This window comes from Pagrus pagrus (genome assembly GCF_965226575.1).
Source record: "Pagrus pagrus genome assembly, chromosome: 8".
Lineage (NCBI taxonomy): Eukaryota > Metazoa > Chordata > Actinopteri > Spariformes > Sparidae > Pagrus > Pagrus pagrus.
In genome coordinates, this window is record NC_140192.1 from 18,167,203 (window position 1) to 18,194,874 (window position 27,672).

The following is a 27,672-nucleotide window of genomic DNA, read 5'->3' on the forward strand; positions in this document are numbered from 1 at the left end:
AGGAAATTGTGTGTCTTTTACTGACTTGTCTTTCCTTTTTTTTCTTTTTTATTAATCACGTTATAATTTCTTTATATTTTCTTTGGGCACTCTAGAAAAACAGATTTTGCTTTGTGCTGTTGAATAATTCAAATTATCACTGGGTAAAGAAAGTTTAAAGGAAGAGGTGGGACGGATTCATAGAAATCATTTTTCCCCGGTGAAGGACAGAAAATGTACTTTGAGGAAGTGATGTATGTCACATTCTCATTTCTTCTTCTTGGACCGATTTGCTCAGAAACATCGTTTTCATTAAGAGACTTTCGAAAAAACTGTACATGCAAAGTTCGATGTTTCTGAATGTGCCCGACAGATATGAATGACTCATGTTTTTAGATTAAATATGTCTAATTAATAGCAGTTATTAACTGAGAAAAATGCAAATGTAGTTAGATTTAATACTTTCATCCTGGAGGGGAAAAATACAATTCAAGTAAAAGTCCTACATTTTACATTTCACCGAAGTAAAAGTAAAGACAGACAGTGTTTTTGTGTCGTGTCGTGTTGTTACTGAGGATAAAACCTCCTTTCAGTTTTGGAGATTTTCCAGCTCTCAGATCAGTTTAAGGATAACGATGCTCTTCAAACTGGGGACATTTCCACAAACCCGTTATCTTTATAAATGATAACAAATCATTTTAGTGTTTGTGACAGTATTGCGTCATCAAGGGAAATTGACATCTCAACTGACATCTAGACAACATATGATGATGACTTTATGAGCTGACTCCAAGTTAAACGTAGAATCTGAATCTGCAGAGTTGCGTCTGTAGTGGAGGACGAGGAGAATATCTCTTCTGAATTGGACATTTAGACATTTTAAAATGCACTTTTGAGTTTCACTTTGTTTAAGTTCTGTACATATATATTTGTATTGCCTTTGAGTTGCACTTTTTTGTCCCTGATCAAGATTTTCTGATTGTTTTGTCAATCTGCTATTTTACATGAGGTCCTAATCATTTACAGTACATCTAGATTCACCATGGCCCCTTCTGCCCCCCCTATAAAAACTTCTGAGGGTGCCTCTGCTGCCCATGTGTGTTAAAGTCAGGTGAGTGTCAATTTTAGGTGTTCTGGAAATCAACAAAGTCTGATTATCAGCAAAAAAACAAACAAAAACAAACTGTCGTTGAAAAACATCCTCGGTGGCTCCTGACTGACAGGTTTTCCAGTGTGAAGTCAGAAAATGACTTGTCACCTGATTGCATCAATTTCACATGAAACTTCCTTGAAATACGCCCCAACGCTTCCGCTGGCTTTGAGAAGACAGGAAGCAGAGTCACTCTGTTGAGCATGCGGCTCATTGGCACACAGCAGCAACAAGTGGAAGATACGGTTTTTATGGCAGTTTTATGTGTGTATCAGGAAGTCAACGTCTGAAATATGAACAAACGAAAACTGAGTAAGTTATATTTTACTTTGTGGCGTTGTTGTGCAATATGAGGGTATTTGGGCACATTATCATTAGACAAACCTGACATCATCGCAAAATATTATATAATATCTGAGTCCTTATATGACAAAACAACAGAGTGGACGAATATTTCCAGTTTATGCTACTTCATAGTTCTGCTCCACTACATTTCAGGGAGGGAGGTATTGCACTGTTTACTTCACTACATGTGTTTGACAGCTTTAATTACTTTAGAAAGATATCAGCTTATAAAACTCAGTACATTTTTGATAACTAAACCAGTGGTACCTTGTATGAAGACAGTTGTGTTGTGGCTTGTTGTTACATTTCAGATGTCTATGATCCATCACAGAGACACAGATTCATGTTTGAGGCCCAAAGAGGTTCAACACTTCTATATTTCGCAAAAAAAAAGCAAATATTATGGAAAAATCGGAACAATGAATCCAATGTTATGTATCAGAAAGTGTTTTTTTTTCTTTCATCACCCGTTAATCATTTCACAGCAGCTGGGTTGGTAAACTACTCACTGTGTATAAAGTAGTTAAACAAGTAGCTGTAATTTATTACAATATATTTATCACAAGGGCTTATTTTCTGCAAAAGGAGTACTTTTAATTTGAATACTGTAAGTGTGAGTAACTGATAATAAGTCTTTACTTATACTTATATACTTATCTTTGTTGTGGTGTTGTTTTTCTGGTATTTTCTGCTGCCACAGAAAGGTTTGGAAGCATTGGTTTAAAGGTGCATTATGTAGTTTTGGGCAATGCTGAATAAACTGAATAAACAAACTGAGGACACCACAATTTCATACTGTTTTACTTTGTTTACATGTGGCGGACCCTGCCACCTTTCTAGCTTCAAACAGTGTTCTGGGACCTTATTTTCCTCTGAGAACAACTTGTTTATTCAGTTATGGAAAAATAAATATTTTATTAATATAATTTATTATCTCATTAGTATTGTAAATATTAAAATTGTGAGTTTGAATTTCTTTCACCAAAACAACATAATGCCCCTTTAATATTTGACAATGTTTTTTTGTTTTAGAAGCTCATCATACGTTTATGAACGGTTCCAACTGATGTCAGATAAATGGAGTAAAAAGTACAATATTCCCTCTGAAGTGCAGCTGAGTACAACTGTAAAGTAACAGAAAATGGAAATACTCAATAAAGAGAAACAGAGTACTTGAGTGATTGTACAACTACTTCTCTTTCCTTCGCTGGAAAATTGATTCTTAGAAAACGATGAGTCAGGGTAAAGGCTGACGCAAATTTATTTGTACAATCCCATAAAAGAATGTGATCTATTGACACTTGTTTAACTGTGCGTGTGTGTGTTTGTGTGTGAGTGTGTGTGTGTGTGTGTGTGTGTGTGTGTGTGAGTGTGTGTGTGTGTGTGTGTGTGTGTGTGTGTGTGTGTGTGTGTGTGTGTGTGTGTGTGTTAGCTCTTTGTTCACTGTTCCACTTACAAACAGTTTTTTGGTCCATTGTAAATGAAGCATAGACTCGTCTTTGTGCAGTGTGAATGGACAGCGGGCCGGCCGAGTGCAGAGTTTAGCACAGAGTTGAGCTAAGAAAAGACAGCGAATGTCTAAAAAGGACAACAGCTCACTGTGCCTCTCTTCTTCGGCTGCTGGACTCGATAGTCGTTCACTATTTAAAGCTGAATTTCAGCCGTGATGCATCTGAAGGTTCATTCAGTTGAATTAGGCCTGAAAACGGGACTGAAACTGTAAACAAGTCTCTGTGTGTTCAAGTCAAGTCAGTTTAGTTGTGTGATAAATAATAGAACCATTAAAACATTGTCATTTTAGAGCCACATTGATGTTTTTACTCTGACTAGACTAACTGCTGATGTGAATCTTTGGACGGAGGTTAGTTCAACCTTTATCCAGCCAAAAATTATGCACGCTCGACACTATTCTGTACTATTTTTGGATATGTGAATCGATTAAAGAAACATATGGATATCAGACCAGTAAAAAGACTAATCCAGGATGTGTTTAGCCTAGCGTAGCACAAAGACTAGAAGCAAGCAAGCCTGGCTGCATGAAGTCCATTACATGTCTTCTGTGAAAATAAAAAAAGTAGCCTCTTTGCATCTGCACCTCCACGGTCCCCTTTCTGTCTCTTGCACAAAATCATTAGTCTATATTTAGCTGAGGAAATAAATATCCATCAGTGTTTTCAGAGTCTAATAGGTCCCAGGGGCAGAAACATAATCAAATACTGCTCAGAGCTCGAGGGGCGGCAGTTCAGAATAGAAACGATGAGAGTTTCAGCAGATGAGGGTACAACAACATTCCTGAGATGACTCTACGGAAAAGAAAACATGTTTTGTTTTTCACAAGACGAAGTGAAAATTAAATGTTTGCAGCTGCTGGTGACTCAAACGTCTCACATTATTCTTTAATTATCTTTAAAATGTATCTCACAGAAGGAATAATGTAAAACCTGACCGAGACCGTATTCAGAAAAAAGCAGGTGAATGCAATATAATCTACACTTCTAATACATTGCCTTCTTTAAACAGCTTAGATAACAAGGTTGTCAATCATTCTTTGTGTTTTACTGAATGAAGTAAAACAGTTGCGTGAAAGAAACCCCATGTTGTGAAAGAATACAAAGTCATATCCTGCACTTCATCATTCAGCCTGTCAGAACAGACTTCTCATCATCGCATCAAGTCCAGAGTTCAGCCGGATGTGCACACGCACGTCACAGTCGATTAGACATTTGTCATTTAGACTCAAAGCTGTTGAAAGATTTTAGCATGATTTCTTTGAAACCATCCGTCGTCATAGAAACAAAATTTAAAAAGATGCCAAACTCAGAAGACACGTGAAAAATGTAGGGGAATTTGGAGACTGACAGGAGTTTACATAAGATAACAAGTACAGCTGAGGCTAACATGAATTCAAGGGAGGGGAAATTCAGGCTTTGAAGCAGAAATATAGATAAACAGAGAAACAACCGACAGTGTGTGTGTGAATGCTCGGCCACTGACTGATGAAGGATGAGTTCACCTAAAAAATGAAAATTAAGTCATTATCTACTCAACGTTTCATAGTCTGCAAAACATTACTGGAGCTTCACAGCAAAAACAGCCTCACAGCATTCTCCTACTGTAAGCAACTGAAGTAGATGGGGACAGAAACACAACACAAAATGAAAAAAGCAGAAATCTTAATTTAGCAGTATTGGCGATCTTGACTGAGGGAAGTTCGGGCCGACAGAGACTTCGATTACGTTGGACAAGGCCCATGGAGCTATTTTATTATCTTTTTTCTGTTGTTTTTTAAGGGTTTTCAAACAAGTCCCCATCTACCTGAGTTGTTTAGGAGAATGCCACAACGTTATTATGCTGTGAAGCTCCAGAAATGTTTTATGGACGACAACAGACTTTCTAACAACATGTGGATGAGAAGATAATGACTGGAGTTTCTCTTTTGGGTGAACTGTTCCTTTAAAACATACCTCCAGCTCTGTCTATTACTCCCCTCCAGTACGGCCTTCCTGTTTTCTCGGCACGTTAATAAGATGGTCACGTCTTCACCTTGCATCATCAAAGGCGTTGACATAATTTGCAATCGCGCTGCTTCTAAAGTCTGTAGACATGTTTAGAATTGATCATTTGGGTGACATGAACGTCTGAACCAAATTCAAGGCAATTTATCCAACAGCTGTGAGATATTTCACTCCGAACCAAAGAGTTTGAGAGTATATGTCCACAGTTGTCTCACTTTCTAAAACATTAAGCAATTTGTTTGATTTGTATATTGTGTAAAAGCAGGTATCTGTTTTCTCCTTCTTATTGTTGAATTCATAAAGTCACTATGCCTTCATTTACATCCTGGGACTCTGATATCTAATAAAGTTGACAAAGGAATATTTCTGCCAACCCTCATGAACTATCTCTTCTCTCCAGGTTTAAAATGGCTCGGGAGCCTCACCAATCTCTCCATCCGCCGCCCATCAGATAAGCACCACATCAAGGTGGCCCCAGAACAGGATGGGATCCACTGTTGTGCCGTATCATCAGTGGGAGGCCAAACTGTGGATGACATGGAGAGCTGCCTCCACAGCCCCACTTATGCCAGCTCGAGCGAAATGTACACACATGTGGGCACTGTGCCCCGCAGCCAGAGGCAGAAGAAGAGCTGCAAGGACCTGAAGGAGAAGAAGGAGGAGGGGGTGAGCGGAGGGCAGAGCCAGTGGAAGGCGGGGGAACATGTCCGCGACTCCCCTCTGCTCACTGCCCTGTCCAGCCACAGTTTGACCAGTCTGGACCGGCAATACCCTGTTTCTGCGCCGGCCCGGCCGCTGCCCGCCACTCCGCTGCTCAGCCGGGCTTCACCTTTGACCTCTGCGCCACAGAGCCGCCTCAATGATCCTTCAGCCGACCGCATTAAGAGCCAAGAGGCACCATCATGGAGCATAGGTGCTTTAGAAACTGATAAACCTGTGAGAGAGCCTTCAAACATGGCAACCAACGGCCCGAAAGTGTCTTCATCACAGGATGTGTATGTGCCGATGGACCCGATAGCTGAAGCAGCTCACACTCACCTGGTGGACGACCAAACACAGAGGCAGCGAGGCAGCACAAGCACACAGGAAACCTCAAAGACTGTAAATGGCTCGCCTGAAAATGAGAGCACTGACAGGTGAGAGAGTTTATTTATTAGACTTTCAGTAGATGTAGTGACGGTCCCAGAAATAGACTGTGGTCCGGTTCTTCAACTAGCACAACAGACATCTATTCAAAGAATGAGCGTCACTTGTCTGGTTTTAAGTCTTATGAGTTTAAGAGTCTGCCACAGCAGTGAGATTATTTCAACCTGTCTCCACTGCAAACTAGCTAGTTTGGAGAATTTTCAATATAAAATCGTAAGACTTCTTCTTGTCTGGGGGTAAATTCACAAGCTACCCAGCTACTAGTATATAAAGTCATTAAAATTAGCTGCAGCTTTACCAGCTGTAACGTTCAACACATCAGTATATAATACTAAAACATACAGGATTCTGAACTGTACTTTTATATGGGTAATTTAAGTATATTTCTAAATGCATGTCTAACTTTTATTAATGTTATTATTATTATTATTATTATTAATATTATTACTGTTGTGATTATACACTAAAAAGGTCTGAGCATTTATTGCACTACTGTCATGAACCAATACAGATGAAAAACAATAAAGGGGAAACAAAAAAAGGAAAGGAAAAAAGAAAATACAATGAAAAACAACTTTTAAAAGTAGAAAATATAGCTTACCCTAATGCATACTCTCTAAATACTTGATATATAATAGTATGTTTCAATATACGTAAACACGCATTATTTAACTGTAGTTTAAAGCTGCACTGTGTCGTATTTGGGGAGGGAATTTTAATCAGAAGAGAAAGATCTTAATTGACTGATTTTGTTTTTGCGCCTAAACAAACTAAATAAACAAACTGTTTGTTTTCAGGACTGAATAAACTGAATAAACAAACTGACCTTAAAGAAAAACACAGTTTCATACTGTTTTACTTTGTTTATATGTGGCGGACCCTGCCACCTCTCTAGCTTCAAACAGTGTTCTGGGACCTTATTCTCCTCTGAGAACAGCTTGTTTATTCAGTTATGGTAAAAATAACTATTTCTGAGTTTTGTTTTATTAACTTAAGTCGTCATATTGGTAGAAAAAAGTCATGATAATATAATACTGTGCCGGTGCACATGCGCAGTGGCTCCCCGCCTGCCCGCTGAGGTTCAGTCAGTCAGCTGGTTGGAGCTCAGCGGCAGTGCGTGTCGGACTGTGCGGGAGAAGATGTGTGAAGTTGGGGACGCTAACTGTCGGTCAGTCCGGCCCGGGGAGGGAGAGAGGAGGTGAGAGGAAAACTATTATGAACTACATTCAACCTCACTGATGTAAAGTCAGTAACTGTGTTTATGTTGAAGTTTGTCTGAGCAGCATCTCCCTGTCAGAGCAGGAATGTGCGGTATGTCACCGTCATCTGTCGGCTGTTAAACTGCTCCAGGACTCATCTACTGGTCGGACATGAACAGACTGTCTTAATAGTTGAACTTTAATTGGTTTTTCCTGCATGTTTGGTGCATTTAGAGCGGAGACAGACACGTGTTTCAGCTGAGTTTGATGCAGTAAAACAAAACATTTAACACAACTAGTTGAATTTGAAGTCAGTGGTTATCGGGCTTGTCTACAGTCTGTGTGTGTGTGTGTGTGTGTGTGTGTGTGTGTGCAGCAGTGCAGGCTGATCAGTAACTGGACCGGACTGAGTGTTACATAAGAGCAGGAATTTGATCCTGCTCTGGTTTCAGTCAGAACAGTGATAAGACTTGTTTAGGCAGCCTGTTTCACTTTCTCCTGTCTGTCCTACCTGCCTCAGTCCGTCCTGATTTACACCTGACTTTGACCTTTGACCTAATGTTCTGCCCTGCCAAACTACAGAAGCCCCAGGTCAGAACAGAAGTACAGGAGAAGTGAAGTTGAAAAAAAGGGGTTTAAAAATCTTTCAGGCCGGGCAGCAAACTGTGAAACCGATTGGTTGTAATGTTTCATTTTTGTCAGTTTAGGCTCATTATTTTGACCGAGAACTGAGAATTAACACAAAACCGCAATAAGAAATGCCAATTCTGCACGCTGCCTCTGAATGAACTGCAAAATGTGCTCTTTTAGCTTTCTGGTCCATCTTAAAAAGCCTAGATTGTTTAAAAAAATTATAATAATCCTTTTTTAAATTGATAATAATAAGAATAAGAATAATCTTTTAAGTGTTTCTGGCTAAGTTTATCTTTCCAAGCACTATTAAAGGTGCTATATGTAAGAATTCATACTCCAAACAAGTGGGGGGCTGCATATCATCTATCAACTGTAGCTGCTGTTAGCCTGTAAGCTCGGTTAGCTGTGCAGCTAGCGGTTGTATTAGCGAACTCTACGGGGGCAGGGGCATGATAACATATTGCACCTTTAATATTTAAACATAATAACAATCATAATTTAATACATTTAAATTAAGACACTTATGTGACTTAAATGTAGCTAAATCACCACATCAAATGAACTTCATTAGAGTCACAAAAATGAAATGACAGCTACTATCAGCTAGCTGATAGTAAGCTACCTTTATGCTAAGCTAGCTAGGCTATCTATAGCATGAGTTGTGTTCTTCTCCATCACAAATTAATTTAGTCAAATAACAAATAGTTATTTTTAAATTACAGATAACTAGGAGAAAATCATAGCTAAAGCTAGCTGTAGCCTGGTGACTGCAAACGAAAAAATATGTTTTTGATAAATTTCAAAAGCTTACGTGACTTAAATGTAGCTTAATTAACAGCTACTGCGATCTGCCAAGTTAGCCACCTTTACGCTAAGCTAGCTAGGCTACCTTTAGTGGGAGTTGTTTCCGTCTCCATCATGAAGTCATTTAGCAGCTGCCTTATTTAATTATGTTTTATGCGTTACAGACTGAATAGCCAAAATGTCAGCTTATCCAGTAATTCAGTCGTCATCAGCAGCTGGTGATTTCCTGAACTGAACCGGTTTCTGTAATGATGAGAGAGGCGTTTGTGTTTCCTAGTTTCTGAATCAGTCATAGCAGAAGTGGTTATTGAGGCTAACCTTGACCTTCATTGAAAAAGTCAGACAGGCTGACCGACTGTTGCTTTTTCCACTTTGTGTTTGTTTCTCTGTGGTAAACTTCGACAGTCTCTGCTCTGTGTGGAGTCATGTAGATGGTGTCACATTTGTTTTTGGTTATGAGAGCTTTGAACCACAGCTAGTGTATGTGTGTGTGTGTGTGTGTGTGTGTGTGTGTGTGTGTGTGGATGTTATGAGTGTGTCTCATGCAGGGGTTTAGGAGCTGCTGGCTGAAGGTGCAGGAAGTGTTGTAAAATTTGATGCTGGTTTGGGGAGCACGGCCCCCAGGCGGAGGGAGTTTCCCCCTCGCTGGGATCTCAGAGCAGTCTGGTTTTTGTGGACAATGCTTCTTCACTGTGGCTGCGGTTCAGTGACATTACCTCAGAGATAGAAAAAGATGCTTGGGATAATTTATTACAATTACAATGAAGTTTACTGTTTCAGTGCGCTGGTGTTATTTTAGACAACAAAGTTTATTGTTAACTGTAAAATATCCTGCTCCCACTACATGTCCTTGTCACAAGTGTTTGATAATCACTTTTAAGTGATCATTGCCAAAAATCTGTGTATATCGGCCAATTTATCAATATCGGAATTTTTTACTTCCAATATTGGGCCCAAAAATCGAGTATAGGTCGGGCTGCACTCAGAGGCTGTCCTCCGAGTGCAGTTAAAATGGCTAGCTAGAAAGAGAGACAACTTCATATTTTACGTTTTGTTTCTTGTGAAATCAATTCCAGTTTGTTATTAAAATGGCTTTTCAGAAGTGACTAGTGACAAACACATCCAGTCATGCTTAAAGAATGTAGGCACAAGGTAGACGATGAAAACATGTTTTACCAAACACAACCACATTTCAGAAAACATATTTCAGAAAACACAACTCTCCAGATAAGCAACAATTCACTCACATTCCCTCTCTGATTCACCAGGATTTACATTGTGCTTTCATATAAATTGAAGATATAACATGTAACATCTCTGCTTTATCAAGTCTCTAAAGCTTGTGTTGAGTTGTGTTCTTACATTAGCTGTTACTCTGTGCTCAACCAGTGCTCGACTTGTAATGAGGGCCAGATGATGAAACGTTTTCAGACGTTTTCTCGTGATAGTGAGAAGTTATTTCTTGATCTCAATAAATCAGACTTGTTTTCTTTGGAGCTCTGATTATTTAATGATCTGTTTTCTTTTTGCTGATGAAATAATTATTTCCTAATCACAAGAAAACACAACTTGTTTTGAGAAAACAAAATGTCGGAAATAAATACATGCACGTCCTCTCAAACCTCACAGAGAGTCGCCCAGGGTTTAGTCTGACGGGCTCCAGACACACACAAGCAGCAGTTCAGGACAAAACACTGACTACATACGGTTTGTGAACAACAGTCAGGGAGTTTCTCATGCAGTGTGTTTTACTTGTGTGTTCGCATCTGCTTGTGTGTGTGTGTGTGTGTGTGTGTGTGTGTGTGTGTGTGTGTGTTTGCTGTCCGTTCTCAGAGTTTGTGTTTGGGAACAAAAGGTCACCTCCCTTGACGGGACTCGTGGAAGTATGCAGCATTTTGAGGAAGAGCAGAGTGACAAGAAAAAAAGCCATTGCCAACGTGCAGTTTCACACTCTCACATCACTGCTGTCAGAAAGAAACAACGCAACTGCCGTTTGAGTGTTTTTCCCTTTTTTTTTAATGTCAGCTGAAAGAGCAGAGCTGAGTTTTATAACTCCCAGAACCATCAGACTTGGCAAGAAGCCAGCTGGTTTGATTGCTGGATGGACATTGGGGAGAAAAGACGTTTCCTTTGCTTCAGTCCTGAAAAACAGTTTCGCACAGCAGTACAAGTACTCCCCATCCTCCCTGAAGAAGTTTGTTGTGTTGCAAGCTGTTGCTGGGTGGTGACGGATTAACACACGGCTGCTGTCAGGGAGTTGTGTAACAGGACAGGCAGGAGACAGAAAGCGTACTATGACTACTACTACTGCTACCAGTACTACAACTACTATTTTTACTGCTATTAAAATACTTAGGGCCGGGTATTCAACCTAAATACTTCTTTGTTCCCAACCAAAATGTGTCTGTAGCATCGAGTATGAAAAACTGTCAAGATGGGCTATAATATAGTTTGATTCAGATTTTCATTGTGCCCAGAAGATAAATCCTAATGACTCTTCCTCTAGAGTCTGACCAGCTCTTGATTTTTGGATGCTTATATACACAGAATATACTGAATACATAAATGCACATTTTTTGCAATGATCCCTCAAATGTGCTTATCAAACACTTGTGTCAAAGATACGTATGTAACTGAGGCAGGATATTTTACAGTTTAACAATAAACTTACACTTACACTGTCCAACATGACATCAGTGCACTGAAACAATAAAAGTTTTTATTGAACAGCATCTATGATGATACCGATGTATCTGTGAGACTCAGTGTTCTCTCTAGTAAAAGTTTTTTCATCACAATAAGTCATTTTACCCTGTGGAGGAAACTTCATAAGAAACTATATTTTCAAATGACTGATTTACCATTTAAGCAGGAAAAGAGTGCCCTGAACAAGATACACAGGCAGGAACTGATACCACAAGTAAAAGTCACAAATCAGAAATAAACAGAAGTGTGACCACATGAGTAAAGTGTTTCTTTTTTTAGAAACAACCTACATTTCACCTTTAAAGAAGCCGAAGCACTGCTAAACCCACAAAAATGAATAAATAAAAGCATCTAAAACAAAAATTTGATGAGACAAACGCATCGAGATTCTAAATGTTAGCTTAGTGCGGACTTTGTGGATTGTTAATGAAACAAAGTCTGTCCGTCCACAGCTTTTCCCCAGACTGAAACATCTCAACAAACACCTGTACATATTCTTGAAGGATTGGCATCAGCTCTGGTTCAGATAATCATGGTCTCCAGAGGATGAACATCAACTTTGCTGACCTCAGTCGAAATTTCACTTTGTCCAGTACTTTGATTTATAACCAAATACCTGCAAAGTAAAGAAAATCCCATCAGCCTGAGCTGCACTTTGTGTTCGTTGTGTTCAGCATCATCGTGTTAGCATTTAGCATTGCTGTGCCCAAGAACAGCTTCACAGAGCCACTTTCATGGTTGCAGACTCTGTCTTGTATGGCTGCTGCAGCCCAAAAGTAGCTCCATAGATACATGAAGTGCTTTACTGTATGGGAGGTACAGGACGAGCAGACTTCAGAACAGCGGTGTTTGAACGCTCTCCAGTGTATAAAACATAATAATTGAGAAGATTCATGCATGGAGCATTTATGACATAAACCTCTCGTGTGTTTTTTTTCTTTTTTTCAGTCTGCAGAACTTGACAGACAGCGGTGGAGAATATGTGAAGGTGAGCTTCCTCTTTACATGACTTCAAATCTATTTTCATCTTGGGTAACACACTTATCTTGTTTATCTGTGACTTCCTTTTGCTGCGGTGGAGCCTTTCTCTCTTCCTCCTGTCAGACAAGACTCTTTCTGTTCCCAACAGTGGCACCGCTCTCAGTAAAGGTTAAGTTAAAGCTCTTTTCTGTCTGCTGCTGTGATCCTCCACACACGCAGGCTCTAATTCAATCAGGGCGGGTGACAGAAAGGACTCGGGGTATGCGGCCCTCTGCGGTGAAACACTTTGAAGTCGCCGCAGCCGTTGCCGCTGGTAACCGCGGCGGCCTCGATTCGGGCCGGCAGCGCTGCCTGGAAAAGGTAGAAAGAGACACGGAGGACGAGAGAATTTCCACTTCATTGGCTTATAATTGGATACTTGACAAACACACTCGTCTGAATGGTACAAGCTGGCAATGAATGATAATGCTAATGAAATTAAAGCTATTCATTAGGGGCTTCCAGGTCTTTTACCCCTCAAAAACACACACACACACACACTGTTTCCTATTTTGTTTTGAAGTGGCCCTGGCCCGGTGCCCAGCCCTTGATTCACAGTCCAGTGGGACAAACCATTCTGTCAAAAAGTGAGGGGTGGGAGGTGTCAGAGAAGAAAAACAACATGTCACCTATATAACAGTGTAATAACAGTAACTAGTGTGTGTGTGTGTGTGTGTGTCCCAAAACAAAAGCATTCCCAGCCCGTCGTTGGTGTACGCTCTTGATATACAGTATCTTCGTTTTTGTGTGTGTGTGTTTGTATAAAGACGTGTCCAACAAAGCACCACTGAGTGATGACCCCAGTCGCACAATGATGTTGCCATGGCGACGAGTGTAAGACTCCAGCATGGGTTTGGGTCTTGGGCCCCCGGTGCCCCCAGTGTGGATGCCAGTGTGGGAATGCCAGAGCTGTCCGTCCTCCCTCCTCTTCCCCCCTCTGTCCTCGCTTAACACACAGACACACACACACACATATTCACACAAAAACAGAGCTGAGGAGGCTGCAGCTTGACCAGATTTACCCACAATGCTTTTTCTCTCAAAGGACGAACATTTCAAGCAGGTTTTTGAAGGAAAGAGAGGAGTCTGGTTTGGTTCTGCCGTGAGTTGAAACCAAAGTCGGACGCTGGACATGAGGCTCTGGACTCATGTTGTTGTTCTCTCTGTGTGTTTGTGTGTCTGATTGTGCGCCTGTGATGCCCTTTAAGTTCTCCAAAGAGAAGTTCTGGTTGGAGCCGGCTTCGGAGAAGCTGAGGAAGCAGTTGGAGGAGGAGCTGAAGCTGAGCGGCACCAACCTGAAGAGCCACGCCTGGTACCACGGACGCATCCCCTGGGAGGTCTGTCTCCAACACAGACACACACACGCACACACACACATACACACACACACACACACACACACACACACACACACACACACACACACACACACACACACACACACACACACACACACAGACAGACAGACAATATGTGTGTTTGTCACTTAGGATTGCACTGACTGGCGTTCATTACCTGGAGGCCTACCTTAAAGGGTAATTCCACCAATTTTACATGGAATGAATGGGGCTCCACCTCCAACACTGTGTCCAGTAATAAAACAGTCCGCATCCCAAATTCCTTCCTCATTTACGCGCCACCACCGGATGATCACTTCACACGGTGTAATTTAGCGTGTTCCCCCGGGTCTTATGATGAGATCAAAGCTGAGCAGAGGTGATAAAAACCTGCGTGTACTGCAGAGTCAATTGATCCGGGTGTATATGCAGAGTTTACACATTCCCATTGCACACAAAAGCCTGATCTTTAAGTGAGTCATGCAGTAGATCATCCACAAGGGGGAGCTCTGACCCAACATTAGATAAACTGATTCATTACAGCAGGTGAATGCAAGTGTAGCAGCAATACCCGAATTAGCCTTTAATCATCTTACAATACCTGACTGACAAGCTCTTTTGCATGACAACCTCATGTATCAGAGGGGTGAACTGAATATGAAATATCCTCATCTTATTAACCTTTTCCTCCTGGATTGACCCAACAGTGTCTGATGGCTCACACTCTGGGTGAAGGGTTTACACTAACATCGGGCCTCTTCTATATGTGGAAACAGTGCATTTCTGTCATGAAAAAGCAGATATGAACAGCTTGTTGAATCACTTCATTGTACAAGTCAGAAATAGAAACAGATAAATGCAGATACATTTATTTCAGGACTGGACTCATTTAATAGGAACTAACATACCTTTACCCTACAACTGGAAACTCTTTGCGATGAAGCCACATCACTGCATATGTATTAATGTTAAAATGTCACATATAATTCCAATAACCAAAAGAGATTATAATTAGGGGGGCACAATATGTTTTTTCTTTCCCCGATACCAATGAGATAGCTGATAATTTTTGTTTTTTAAAGAGAAGTTCATGTCCTGCAGTTTATTTGAATCAGAAAGGCTGAGATGTTGTGAGCAAAGATGGATGATTTAATATTACAAAGCTCTAATTAGATTTGTTCTATCAAATCTCTTGACCTTTTCTCTCCTCTGTGAATGTTTGTAGAACATGTGTTGCAAATTGCAGTCATGTTGTCTTCCTCTGGAATTGTAAAAAAAAACCCAATCTGTATGGGTTGTTGTTGTTTCCCTTTTCTTCTTCTTCTTCTTCTTCTTCTTCTTCTTCTTCTTCTTCTCCTTCCTCTTCTTCTTCTTCTTCTTCTCTATGTGAAGAACTCGGTGTAATGTTACTGGCTCTATTTATCAGTTAGAATTTCACCAATACCAATAAACAGCCGATAGTGTAAATTTCCCAATATCAGGCCGATATTTATCTTGCGTCATATTTATAATGTTTCCTCAGGTGTCGGAGAGCCTGGTGGTGAACCACGGCGACTTCCTCATCAGAGACTCTCAGTCCAGTCCGGGCGACTTTGTCCTCACCAGCCACTGGGAGCAGAAAACACTTCACTTCGTCATCAGGAAGACGGTGGTTCAGTCCAGTGAGACGTACTCTCGGGTCCAGTACAGCCTGGAGGACGAGGCCTTTGACTCTTTACCCGCTCTCGTTCACTTCTATGTGGGTGGCAGGGCGGCTCTGACCCGGTGGAGCGGAGCTCAGATTCACCGGCCGGTGAACAGGACGCTGCCTCTCAGCCACCTGGAGACTTCCTTCTGCACCGCCGTCAGTCCCCCGTCCTGCCACAAAGGGCTGATGAACGGCAGCGTGAGCGGCGAGGAGAGGGTCTGTCCGAGAAGGTGAGGTTTCACTCACAACACAGAGGACTTTTTTCAGGCAGAGTCTCTGAGATTATGCTGCCATTATTGTATTTTTTCCCAGACTACCAGAACATCCTATATTTATACCTCCACACCCTGAAAGCCGTGGCCTGAGGCATTATGTTTTCAGGTTGTCTGTCCATCTCATTCTTGTGAACGCAATATCTCAAGAACGCCTCGAGGGAATTTCTTCAAATTTGGTAAAAATGTTCACTTGGACTCGAGGATGCTTATTAGATTTTGGAGGTCAAAGGTCAAGGTCATTGTGACCTTATGGTGCCTCATTCTTGTGAATGTGATATCTCAGAAACGCCTTGAGGGAATCTCTTCAAATTTGCTTTAAGTATCCACTATGACTCAGGGATGAACTGATTAGAATTTTGTGGGTTACGTGATGCAGCAATTCTGGTTACTGAAAAGATCTACGGCTGCAATTAATGGTCATGTCACTCATCTCTCAAATATTTTTTATTTTGATCATTTGATTAACTGATGAGTCTATTAAATGTCAGAAAATAGTGAAAAATGTCAATCAATCAATCAATCTTCAATTTCACAGACATCTTCAAAGTGCTTATTTTGTCTGACCAATATCCAAAACCCCAAAATATTATATTTGCAACCAACAAAGTTTTGAGTCTTTGCCTTCATAAATCACTTAAACAATGAAAAAGCACCATGACACACAGACAGAACTCTTTGTTTACATCATTTTCTTTTAATCTGAGAGAGTAAACATGAGCATGAGTTACAGATTCAAAATGAGATACTGTTTCCAGTGTCGTGATGATCTGCCATCTGTCTCTCTCTGTCTGTCTCCATACAGTCCTTCCTCTCTCCACCACAGGGGGGCAGATGGAAACAGAGAGCAGGACGACCGGACTCTGCCGACTGCTGGAGAATCCTCTCTCTCTGTGACGTACAACAACAGTGAGTTTAATACTAAACTAAACTAAACTTAAATACTAAACTAAACTCAACTTGAATACTAAACTAAACTCTGTCTGCTCTTTTTTTTTGATGCTCTGTTCTAAATGTGAGCCAGTAAAACAGTTAAATCATTAATAGGGAGTAGGCGGTTGATTATTTGGGTAAATCATTTAAATTAGATTTATTCCCTCAGGCCAACAGGCCCACTGTCAGTTCATAGTGAGTTTTTGGTAGTTTTACTTTGTGGCCAAGGAGGCACACACTGCTGATGCACAACTAGTGGAGTTTGAGTAAAAAACATTTTAAAATGTTTTTATTTTATAGACTCTCTCTGTGTCAAATAGAGCCTGACAGATTCAAGGCTGATGGTTTAGTTAATTACAGATATATATGTTTATAACAAGATACTCCGGTAAAGAAATGTCAAAAGATAAACCATTTAACTTTCCAGGTAAAGAAGTGCTCAACCACACACACTTCTTCATCAAAAGTTTGTTGATAGTTTAAAGTTCTTAATTATAGTTGTATAGCTTTATAGCTATATATTTTTGCATCAGTTGTTGATAGTTGTTATTTACAATAATTACATTTCCATTGAGGGTACCTGTTACTGTCACTGTCTCTTCACAGTGTTGGCTCTCGAATAACAATTATCCTATAGAAAAAAAAATCATATCATATAATGTCTCAACATGACGGCATGGTAAAATGTCCTATGTGATGTAAAGCAGTAAGCGAATGTGAGAAGTAAACAGAAACTTCAAACACAATGGCATTCCCTACGAGTGCTATCTGATTCCAATAACCCAAAACTAATCCACCGATATAAGTAAGAAGACACCGATAAGCTGCTGAGCTTTGGTAGTTCTTCTCAATGATACCATCTACTTCAAGGCACACAGCAGTAATAATGTATTTATCCTTTGTTTAACAGAGACAATAATTCTTATTAAGCGTTTACACAAAATGTTCTTGTCCTTGTGCCTTAATGTCCGTGCAGTAAACACACACAGCTGTATGATCCGTTGTTTCCTTCAGTATAGCAGAAAATACAAGGGATTATAAGATGTTTGATACAGAACTAGACAAAGATGGAAAAATGTATTTTATTTTTATTTTTAAAATTTGTTTAACAAAATATTTGTTTCAATTACCACTAAAAAATACAAAGTAGAAAAAGCTGTTGGTATAGGTAATTAAATGCTGTGTACATGTGTTGTCCATGGAGCAGCTAGAATACAAAAAATTGCAGACTGGTGGCAAATGATGATTCGTTTATTGAATCCTTAAATGTAATCAAAGGTACACATATATATGATCACATTTTTGTGAAGCAGTGAATGTGTTGCATGGTTGTGCAGTACACAAGACCTACTCTTCACATGTGTAAAACAAAGCTTCAAAATAAGGCCTATTGATAGACAATCACGAGATAAATGCGACACTTTCAGTCAAGTAAATGCAGTAGTTTATGAGAGTAAGATGTAAAATATTTTTTAAAAACTTGCAAGAAATCCTTCAAAATTATTCCTGGATATGGATTAATAAATTGTTACAAATGTAATCTTAAATTATTTACAGATTTTTTAAATGTCCTGCAAACCAACAAAAATACAAACAGAACTGTGACGTATGAGGTTCGTGGGTGCATTCAGCTAACACACTCAGGCATGTTAGGGTACCAGTGTAAGACTCTAAATACAGAACAGTTTACAAATGTTGTTGTTTTGTTCACGAGAAATCAGGATCCCGAAGATGTGACATGACTATCTTGCCATACTCATTATTCCTTTTTGGCTTTGCTTCGACAAAACACTCTCCGCCACAGAAACTTGACTGCAGAAATGAAAACGATAATTACTAGCGAAATAACTGCAAACAGAAATGCCATCACATCAATCGAATGGTACTGGATCATGGACATCTTGTAAGAGTCTGTCCTTAGATGCTTCGCACCTTTGTGCCTCATGACAAACTCGATCCAGAACATGGCGCGGTCCAGTGGCTTCATGGGCTGATCTCTGTGCAGGCTGGACAGTGTTTTCATCTTCTCCCTGTAGGTCGGCTCATAGAGAACCTCCTTCAGCGCCTCCAGGAAGTTGTCTTTGTTCACAGTTGTAATGTCCAGGACTTTAGCCACACCTCTTGCTTTCATCCTGAAGAAGTTGTCCTGCTGGTCGAACATGAGTGGCAGGCCGACCAGGGGGACGCCGTGGTAGATTGCCTCCTGCATTCCATTGGTGCCGCCATGAGCGACAAAAGCTCTGGTCTTGGGGTGTCCCAGGAGGTCGTTTTGAGGCAGCCATTCGACGAGTAAGGTGTTGTTGCCGAGGGTGGATGGTCTTTTGCCTTTGTGCCTCCAGATCACCTTCTGAGGAAGTTGGGCAAAAGCAGCGGCAATCTCCTCGGTGATGTCCTCGGGAAGTTTTGACACCAGGGTTCCTAATGTCATAACGATGACACCATGTTCACCAGAGCTCTGGACAAATTCCTCTAGTTCCTTAGACAGCGGCTTGGAGGGTTTGCATTGGAATCCTGACATGTAGATGATGTTTGGCATGGTGGGTCGTGGGAACTCAAAGGTAAAATCGTTCCTCATCAGCCAGATGTCTGCAGACTGAAACAGCTCCATGTAATGCACATCATTCCCGAAGTAACGCTGGACAAATGGTATGTAGTGTGGGTCTGTGACATACCAAATTTGAAAACGAGTGAAGAAAAAGTAAAGAAGGTTCTTGAGCCGCTGGAGAAATGTCATCTTGTCAGTCAGCTCTGTCCCTGGTATTGGGACATAGGAAAATGGGGAAGGTGCAATTGCATGATGCCCCTCACCCTGAACGGTCCACCTAACATTAAAGACAAGTGGAAGACCCAAACGGTGAGCCAGAAGCACCCCCAAACCAAGTGCAGGATCCGTCAGAACCAAATCATATTTTGCATCACGGAATCCCTGCATCATTGTGGTATTCTCAAACATCTCCCCCAACATCTGAAGCGACAGCTTATGCATCTGATAGAACTGCTCCAACAGTTCGTACTCCAGAGATATACGGCTCCAAAGTGAAGCACCGTCCCGCCGCATGTTCATCATTCTCATTACAAATGACCCAAACTGATCTTCATCAAAACCAGAAGGAAATATAGTGATGGACTTGTAATATGGGGACTCTTCCTTGATGTACCAGCTGTCTGATGGCCGCATCACCGTGATTTCATGGCCTCTGGAGTGAAGCTCCTCGATGAGGACTTTCATGTTGATCCAGTGGCTTCCGTCCACAGGGTACACCAAGACATTCCCTCCATCTACCAAGGATAAAGAGCAGAGCAGCACCACAAGTGCCACCAAGGTCGGTCGGTGCATTTCTGAAAGAGATTCTGACAAGAGATGTAGGGATGTTAGATCTGTCAAGGCTTTACAATTATGCAGCATGCATCCACCTAACAAACGGCTTAGATGGGCAGATGTAAAGAAACTGGTCCAGAGAATTGTCTCTCTAGATTTATTTACCAAGTTCAAAAAGCACCAGACACTAAATACCTTTGAGAGATGAAAGAAAAAGTGAAAATAGAGTCAAAGACACTTAAACGATAATCTAAGTCTATAAAGGCTCCCACTGGCAAATGAACAAGGTCTCTCACACCTTAAAATCATCGAACAAGTACCAAGATCATCAGTCTTCAAAGGATACACTTGTGTACATGCCTTATGTGGACAAATCATTAATCCATATTGAGCCAGACCCATTAAAGCAGACTGCCAGTGTTACAAAGTGGCAGTGTAAGGGGGTAAGGCAGAATGCACTTTTCCCCTCTGGCTTCCTCCAACAAAGCAAAGCCCAGCCAAAACAAACCCGATGCACACCAGTGCAATTCTTTCCATAGAGGATTTTCATTATTCTTTCAGCACACTGCTCCAAGACTTGCATACCGGTAATTGCATAATACAGTTCAATAAGAGCTTCCTACTGTATTACACAACTACACAGTGTGGGATTTCCAGCCGCTAAATCCCAGGAGGTTTACAGAGGCTGTTTGCTGGTGGATGTTCCCACTCTCGGGTTTCACAGCTTTGTGCTCGACTACATGTGGCGCTCAGTAATGGTGTCAACCTGTAAAGAGTGTTTCATAGCAGCTGCATTTTGTATTTTCACGGTCAAAGGACATTTAGATAGGGTCCCTATCTAAATGTCCTTTGACCATTGACTGTCAGTGAAATGTTCCACTTTAGCTGCGCGAAGGCATTCAAACATGTCATTATATAATGTTTTGTTTGAGAAAAAGACTACGTTTTGTAATTTTGTTTACTAAAGACAACATGTAGCTACTACTTTAACGGCCAAGACTGCCTGTACTGAATACAAGTGCATGTTCTCTCTGTGTGAGGACAAAAAGAGTCAAACTCTTCCGCTGTTCGTACATTTCTGTAAACAGGAATCATGAGGCTGTTTTGTTAGCTGATAGGCAAATGTTTTTCCAAAATAATTAGTCAATGTTCTTGCTTTAACTACGCAGAGTGATTTTTTTGGGGGTTTCATTATGTTTCATGTTGCCGTGGGTCATGAAACATAAAGTCCAGTCCAGTTGTTGTTGTTGAGCTTGTCAGTAGGAAACATCTGGAAGTGGTATATGGCTCGGTGAGACTTTGAGACCATAGCATCCATCTGCAAGCACTCAGCTGAACAGTCCATTGATGCACTTATACATTCCAGTAATACACGACAGCCAACATGAAAAACAACTGCGCTGAAAGATCAGTAAGTGTTTTAAAACTTGGTGTTAACATGCCACCAGTGTATTTCAGCCTCTAAAGCAAAGATTTTTGATCTACAAACTTACCGAGAGCGTCCGAGTCAACGGATTTTGTGTCACCGTGAGCTTGTTGTTGTTGGTGTGTCCAGCCTCCCTCACAGCAGACAGCTGACTGACTGACCGGCGTCCAGCTTTGACGGACAGAGCAGCTCGGAGGGTGTTGTTCCTCTAGTAGCAGGTCTAAAGTTCAGGGTGTGTGTAATGCAGCTGCAGCAGCAGCAGCAGCAGCAGCAGCAGGTTGGTTACACACGTGAGAGCTGATTGGGAGGGAGTCTCACGTGGCAAACTCTGACTTTGAACTTCATATTTAGTAGAGATAAGTCAGATCTGTGGTCACAGGTTAACGCGAGCAAAGGCAAACAAACCTGACAAGAGGACTGGAGAGATTTATTTTGTTTTATACCTTATTCAATCACATTTCCTGCCTGCTGTCATCTCTGTAAACACGTAACAGTTGTAGTTTCACTAATGTCAATGACTGTTACAGTTTTTACTCAGTGTAAAAGATGCTTGATGAAGGTCTCTGACAGAAAGCTTTATTCAATAAATAAATATGACATGGATCAAACTGTGCGGTTACTTTACTGTTTATTTTTATTACTGAATCCGAGCTTCAGCACCTCCAACGAGCCATCATGTAGCTGAAAACTATTTTAATAAAAGAAAAACAGGATCAGCAACAATAAACATTAAAGTGGACATGTAAAATTAAAATTAAAAGTGTCGTGACAAATACCAGAGGGGGAAAAAATTAAAATCTGCTTTGATCAGTTAAAGTAAGACATTTTAAGATTGATAGTGTGTCCTGACTAAATCAGGATAGTCCTGATTTAGTCAGTGTAATGTAAGTTGAAGGTCATCACATTGTGTAACCAAACTATGTGCTCATGCCAGATGTGCATGAACTACATGACAACGTTCATTGACTTCAAAACAGTCGATGTGTTCGTTTACGAGACAAATTAATTACATATTAAAGCAAATATGTTTCACGCAGAAGCTGAGGTGAACAGTTTTGTAAAGAAAAGGGTCAATGACCTGTGTGAAAGAAAAGGGGTTGAAAAATCTTAAAAACCTACAGTTTTTCTTTATAGACTTTAATTTATCAAATGATAAGACTTGTGGGAGTAACTTAAATGCTGGGTGATGTTTTTCATTCCAGAGTAACAACTTGTTGGCTTCACTAAAGTGTAGCTGCAACAAAGTTACGAAATATTAAACGGTCAAATAACACATCCGTTACAGCTGGTGTCTCCTGGATGTATCATGCCTCAAAGAAATACATCAATGAGCCACACCCTCACACTGGGTGACGTGTTCTTTATGCACCATGAACACACACACTGTAGTTGATTCTGACTCTGTCAGACAAACACCGTCCTGCCAACACAAATACTCACTGGAGCACCATTTCCTCCTGTTTGAGTAACGTTGATTAAATCTAGAGCTGCTGTAGGAACCAATGGACTAATACCTTCAACATTTGATGGGACCAAAGAGTAATTGGTGTTGACATAAGTGTACAAAGAGTTAATAAATGTTCTCCTTTTCCTTCTGTCTCCAGCTCCACAGTCTAGAAGTCCCAACATTAGTAGGGCACCCAGCGTGGCTCCATCCCCGTCCCTCCCCAGGCGTTTGGATACCGCCGGACCCATGCCCTCTCCCAGTAGCACCCTCCACAGACAGTTAAACGACAGACCCCAACCTCATCTGAACCATGACTCCCCATCCTCTGATGCAGGTGGAAACTGCTACACGGAGCTGTACCCCGGCCCTCAGAGCTACGTGGAGAGGCTGCGGGCGGAGGAAGGGTCAATGGGCATCGATCCACTGAGGGTAGAGGAGGGGAACGTGTACTTCTCACCGGTGGTAGAGACTGTCTCATCTTTCAAACCGAGCAGGTACCAGTCACCGCTGATGCCCAAGGAGAATAAGCCTTTGGAGGTGGGCATCCTGCGGAGGGTGAAGGAGCTGCTGGCTGAGGTCGACCCCAGGACAGCGGCCAAACACATCACCAAGGCGGACTGCATGGTACTGTTTAAAAGTCAACTCTGGCTAAAATAACAATTTACAATGCAAAAGTATGCAAAGGAATGCTTCTTTTCCTCATACAGTTGTCGCTGACTAAAGAAGCCAGGAGTGGACCAGTAATCATGTCTCTGTGTCTCCCAGGTGGCCAGAATTCTGGAGGTGACTCCGGAGGTGCAAAGGATGATGGGAGTTAGTTCTGGGATGGAGCTGCTTACGTTGCCACATGGCCAACAGTTGAGACTGGACCTGCTGGAGAGGTGAGTTGCGGTTTACAAATCCACAACACTCAACACAAATCGACAACAACGTCCAGCCAGCTGTTTGGTACTGAACAGAGCTTGCTCTCTTATGGAAAGCCACAGTGAAAGTTTCAGCCAGCTAATATGCTAAATGTTACACGTCAAACGTTAGCAGGTTGACTTAAACCGGACAAAGTACATCTTTGAATGATCTCTTCCTCCCAACTGCAGGTTCCAAACCATGGCGACCATGTTGGCTGTGGATGTGTTGGGCTGCACTGGGACGACCGAGGAGAGGGCCGGTCTGCTGCACAAAATCATCCAAATCGCTGCGGAGCTCAAGAGCACCATGGGCAACATGTTCGGCTTCGCTGCTGTCATGAGAGCCTTGGAGCTGCCGCAGGTAAACATGCATCACCCAGACTGGATATTTGATTTAAGCTGATTTATGGTTATTGTTAAATTCATGATGGGCAAATGAAGGTGATGATATTGACTATCATCACTGCCTTAGTACATCAGAATAACCCCTGTCTTTACCCTCTGTACATATAAAAATGAGCACTGTCATCATACATTAATAAAACTGCACCACCACAGTTTTATCATTATTGTCTTTTATTGATGGTATAAAACTGCACAGATTGCTCACCCATAAGGTAATCTGTGCCCTGTGCTCTCTAAGTAAAAGTTGGTAGCCTGACCTGACAAGCTAACAAGAGAAAGAAAACTACCTATCATTTTCAGACTCTAGGGAAGGACAGTCAGTATACCACCCTAGCCCCACCTCTACATCTGAAACCATCACTGCCAGGTTTTCATGGTGATGTTTTTCTGCCTCTCAGGTGTCCCGTCTGGAGCAGACCTGGACGGCGTTACGGCAGCGGCACACAGAGGGCGCAATCCTTTATGAGAAAACCCTGAGGCCGTTTATGAAGAGCCTGAACGACGGCAGAGGTAGAGGCCCTACCACACGTTTCAAGCACTAAAAAACATGATGGTCACCTTCCTCACAAACAACACTGACTCTGTCTGTATATTTGTCCGACAGAAAGCTGTCCGCTGTCCAATACCACCTTCCCCCACGTCCTACCCCTCCTGTCTCTGCTGGAGAAGAGCATGGCGGTGGGTGAGGGGACAGAGCCGTGGGAGACGGTGGAAGTCGGGGTGGACGTGGTCATGTTCCACCTGGGGGCGGCGAGGACCATCGCACAGCTGGGGGGCATCTACCGCTCCAACGCTGAGAGCAAACTCCAAGGTAATGTCGTTGATTGTCAGAAGATTATTACATTTTTGTCATATTGTTTTATTCAAGACATTAAAGAAAAACTGAAAAAAAATCAGCAGGAACTAAATTATTGTTGCTACACTAAAAAGGATGGCTGTTGCAGGTTTGCAGGAGCAGGCGGAGGTCCTGGAGCTCTTCCTGACTGACTTCCAGATGAGGCTGTTGTGGGGCAGCAGGGGAGCCAAGGAAAGCCAGGCTCTGCGATACGCCAAGTTTGACCAGGTGCTGACCGCCTTGTCCAACAAGCTGGAGCCACCTGTCAGACCACGCTGACCACAGATTGTTTGTATATCCAGGATGAGCACCCTGTCGGTTTTTAACTCTACATGTGACAGTCCGTTGGTCACTGAGCAGCTCCTCCTAGCAGTTCTGATGACCTTCCAGTCGAACTTGAGCAAGGCATTAAAAGGGAGAGCATGATGTTTGAAACAGGAAGACTCCAGCCACAAACACTTTATAAGCATCTAGTCTCAAACAGTACGCCGCCTTTGTGGGTCAAATCCTGCCCACATGTAACAGACTGTGAGAGCCGAGGGTGAAACCAACTCTTCACCTGGTTCTCTGGAGCTTGTTGGGATTCAGATTCTTGTTCAAAAGCAAATCAGAAGGATGAATGTTAGCTTCTAATTTGTTCTCATGCTAAATGGTTCATTTCTAATATTTCAGTTCCTTTAATGTTCAAACGCAAAGCAGAGTTCATGTTAAAGTCAGAGTTGCAGCAGGATGGTGGAGGCACTGTAAGTGTGAGGCGGTACTGCACCCTGGAGGACAACAAATACAAACCAAGAGGCTGCAGAATTTACAGCTAGACCATTAGTCAGTTTGAAGGAAAATTACTTGCCGGCTATTTTGATAATCGATTAAATATTTTAGTCATTGTTCAAGCAAAATGTCAAACATTCGCTGGTGCCAGCTTCTTAAACGTCAGGATTTGCTACTTTTTGTTGTACTTTATGTCAGTTAATGAAGAGTCTTTGGGTTTTGGAGCGTTTGTTGGACAAAAGAAGCTATTTTTTGCTAAATCGCAAAAAATAATCGGCAGATCATTTAATTTAAATAATTGGTGAAGCCCTTGTTTACCATCCTCATCACAGTCTTGTTTACCACTATCTATATTCTTAACTGAGGACGTGAACAACTTAAATGTTTCAGTGGAAATCCACTTTATCCTGCCACCATCTTTTATTTAATATGTTTAAGTTTCTTACCAGAGGACTTCATCTGTCCCACAGTGAACCAAAATGTGAAAATACCAGTGTATATATGCAGTACTGCGCCAGGTTCTGTTGTGGTACAGTGGTTTTGTTCTGCAGGAGAAAAACAAACACTTTAATTTTACAAGAAGCCTGAGACCTGTTTTCATGAAAATTGTTCCTGAGACGAGGCTGTGCCTCAGTCTGTTGTATAGAAATGTGTTTATATCTGCCTGAAGGCTGGACCTTCCCTAAATGTAGGACTGTATGAAGTGTATGTCATATTGTACAACCAATAACAAAATAACATTCTATCCACATTTCCATATTTTGTATTACGTTTATCACCATGTGTTAATCATTAGGATTTATTATTTGAAGTGAATATTTAATGAGATTACAGGTGCTGTAATCAGTGCTGGGGTCACTTCACTTTCTGCTACAACGTCCTTTTTCTCATACTGTATATGTGATTATCTCTATGTCAATGATGTGAGTGAACTGAAAGCGAGCTGACCCCAACCACACGAGTGCAGCCCACAGGTACAGAGCATTTCTATTACCTTACACAGTATTAATGTCTAATATTTATCTGAAATGTGAAAACAAAATAAACATGTTTACCTCACTGTCAAGCCAGTTTATTGAATCAAACTGTTTATAATGTATATCCATCAGAAACACGCCTGATGCCTGACCCATACAGCTGTCCTACACTTATTTGAAGAGGTCTGAGATGGCAATGGATTGTGTTTATATAGCGCTGTTGTACTACCAACTTCTCAAAGTGCTTCAATTAAACATTCAACCACACACACACACACACACACACACACACACACTACAGACCAATGGAACAGCCATAGCACAAAACAATCTCTGCTTGGGCATCTTTCACTAATGCCTTACATAATGGACAATAATGTGTCAAACCAAGCTTATCTGGAGTGTTGTAACATGATAAACGAGAGTGTTGAAGGGTAAAGTCTATATTTGTATGCAGCTTGTGAAAGATGTGTTTATTTTACCATGCATAGTATTAAAGAGAGACATTATTTGGACATTGGAAGTATGTGTGAAATGGCATAAATGAGGCTCTGGGAGCATCCAGGCCTGAGCTGGAGATCAAATGAAGCCCACCGTTACCTTGATTAAAATTATGGATTCATCTGGGATTGAATGTTGTTGGAAACATTTGGGTTAATGTAAGTACACAACTAAACAACAGAACAAAGGTCTGGGCTGAAGATTGAATATATATATATATACTGCAATTTATAGAAACAGACAGATGCCAAACATTTTACAGTTTTTAGAAGAAAAACTTTGGTTCGTTACTCAAAGTTAAAACACACTCAGCCAACTGGCAAGAAGCCATGAGCTGTGCATAAGCTGAATAGGTGTTAAGTG

At 41.3% G+C, this 27,672-nt stretch overlaps 2 protein-coding genes across 3 annotated transcripts; one reads left to right on the top strand and one right to left on the bottom strand.

Moving 5' to 3' along the window:
* The first annotated feature begins 1,366 nt into the window (after window positions 1-1,366).
* Window positions 1,367-26,890, top strand: sh2d3cb (SH2 domain containing 3Cb). Of its 2 annotated transcripts, XM_084359194.1 has the most exons (12): window positions 1,367-1,441; window positions 5,390-6,125; window positions 12,426-12,465; window positions 13,706-13,834; window positions 15,357-15,751; window positions 16,599-16,702; window positions 23,076-23,542; window positions 23,684-23,799; window positions 24,013-24,184; window positions 24,627-24,738; window positions 24,833-25,039; window positions 25,173-26,890. In XM_084359194.1, exons 1-12 carry the CDS (start codon window positions 1,423-1,425, stop codon window positions 25,340-25,342), a joined length of 2,667 nt encoding a protein of 888 aa, XP_084215320.1. In that variant the 5' UTR covers window positions 1,367-1,422; the 3' UTR covers window positions 25,343-26,890. The 2 variants fall into 2 exon arrangements, with proteins under 2 accessions (XP_084215320.1, XP_084215321.1); XM_084359195.1 differs by lacking the exons at window positions 1,367-1,441; window positions 5,390-6,125 and adding an exon at window positions 7,213-7,333.
* LOC311260912 (UDP-glucuronosyltransferase 2A2-like) lies at window positions 17,960-22,136 on the bottom strand. Its single transcript, XM_084359196.1, has 2 exons — window positions 21,539-22,136; window positions 17,960-20,077 (listed from the first exon to the last, which is right to left on the bottom strand). The coding sequence occupies exon 2, from the start codon at window positions 20,061-20,063 to the stop codon at window positions 18,486-18,488; it is 1,578 nt and encodes a 525-aa protein (XP_084215322.1). The 5' UTR covers window positions 20,064-20,077; window positions 21,539-22,136; the 3' UTR covers window positions 17,960-18,485.
* Window positions 26,891-27,672: the final 782 nt, after the last annotated feature.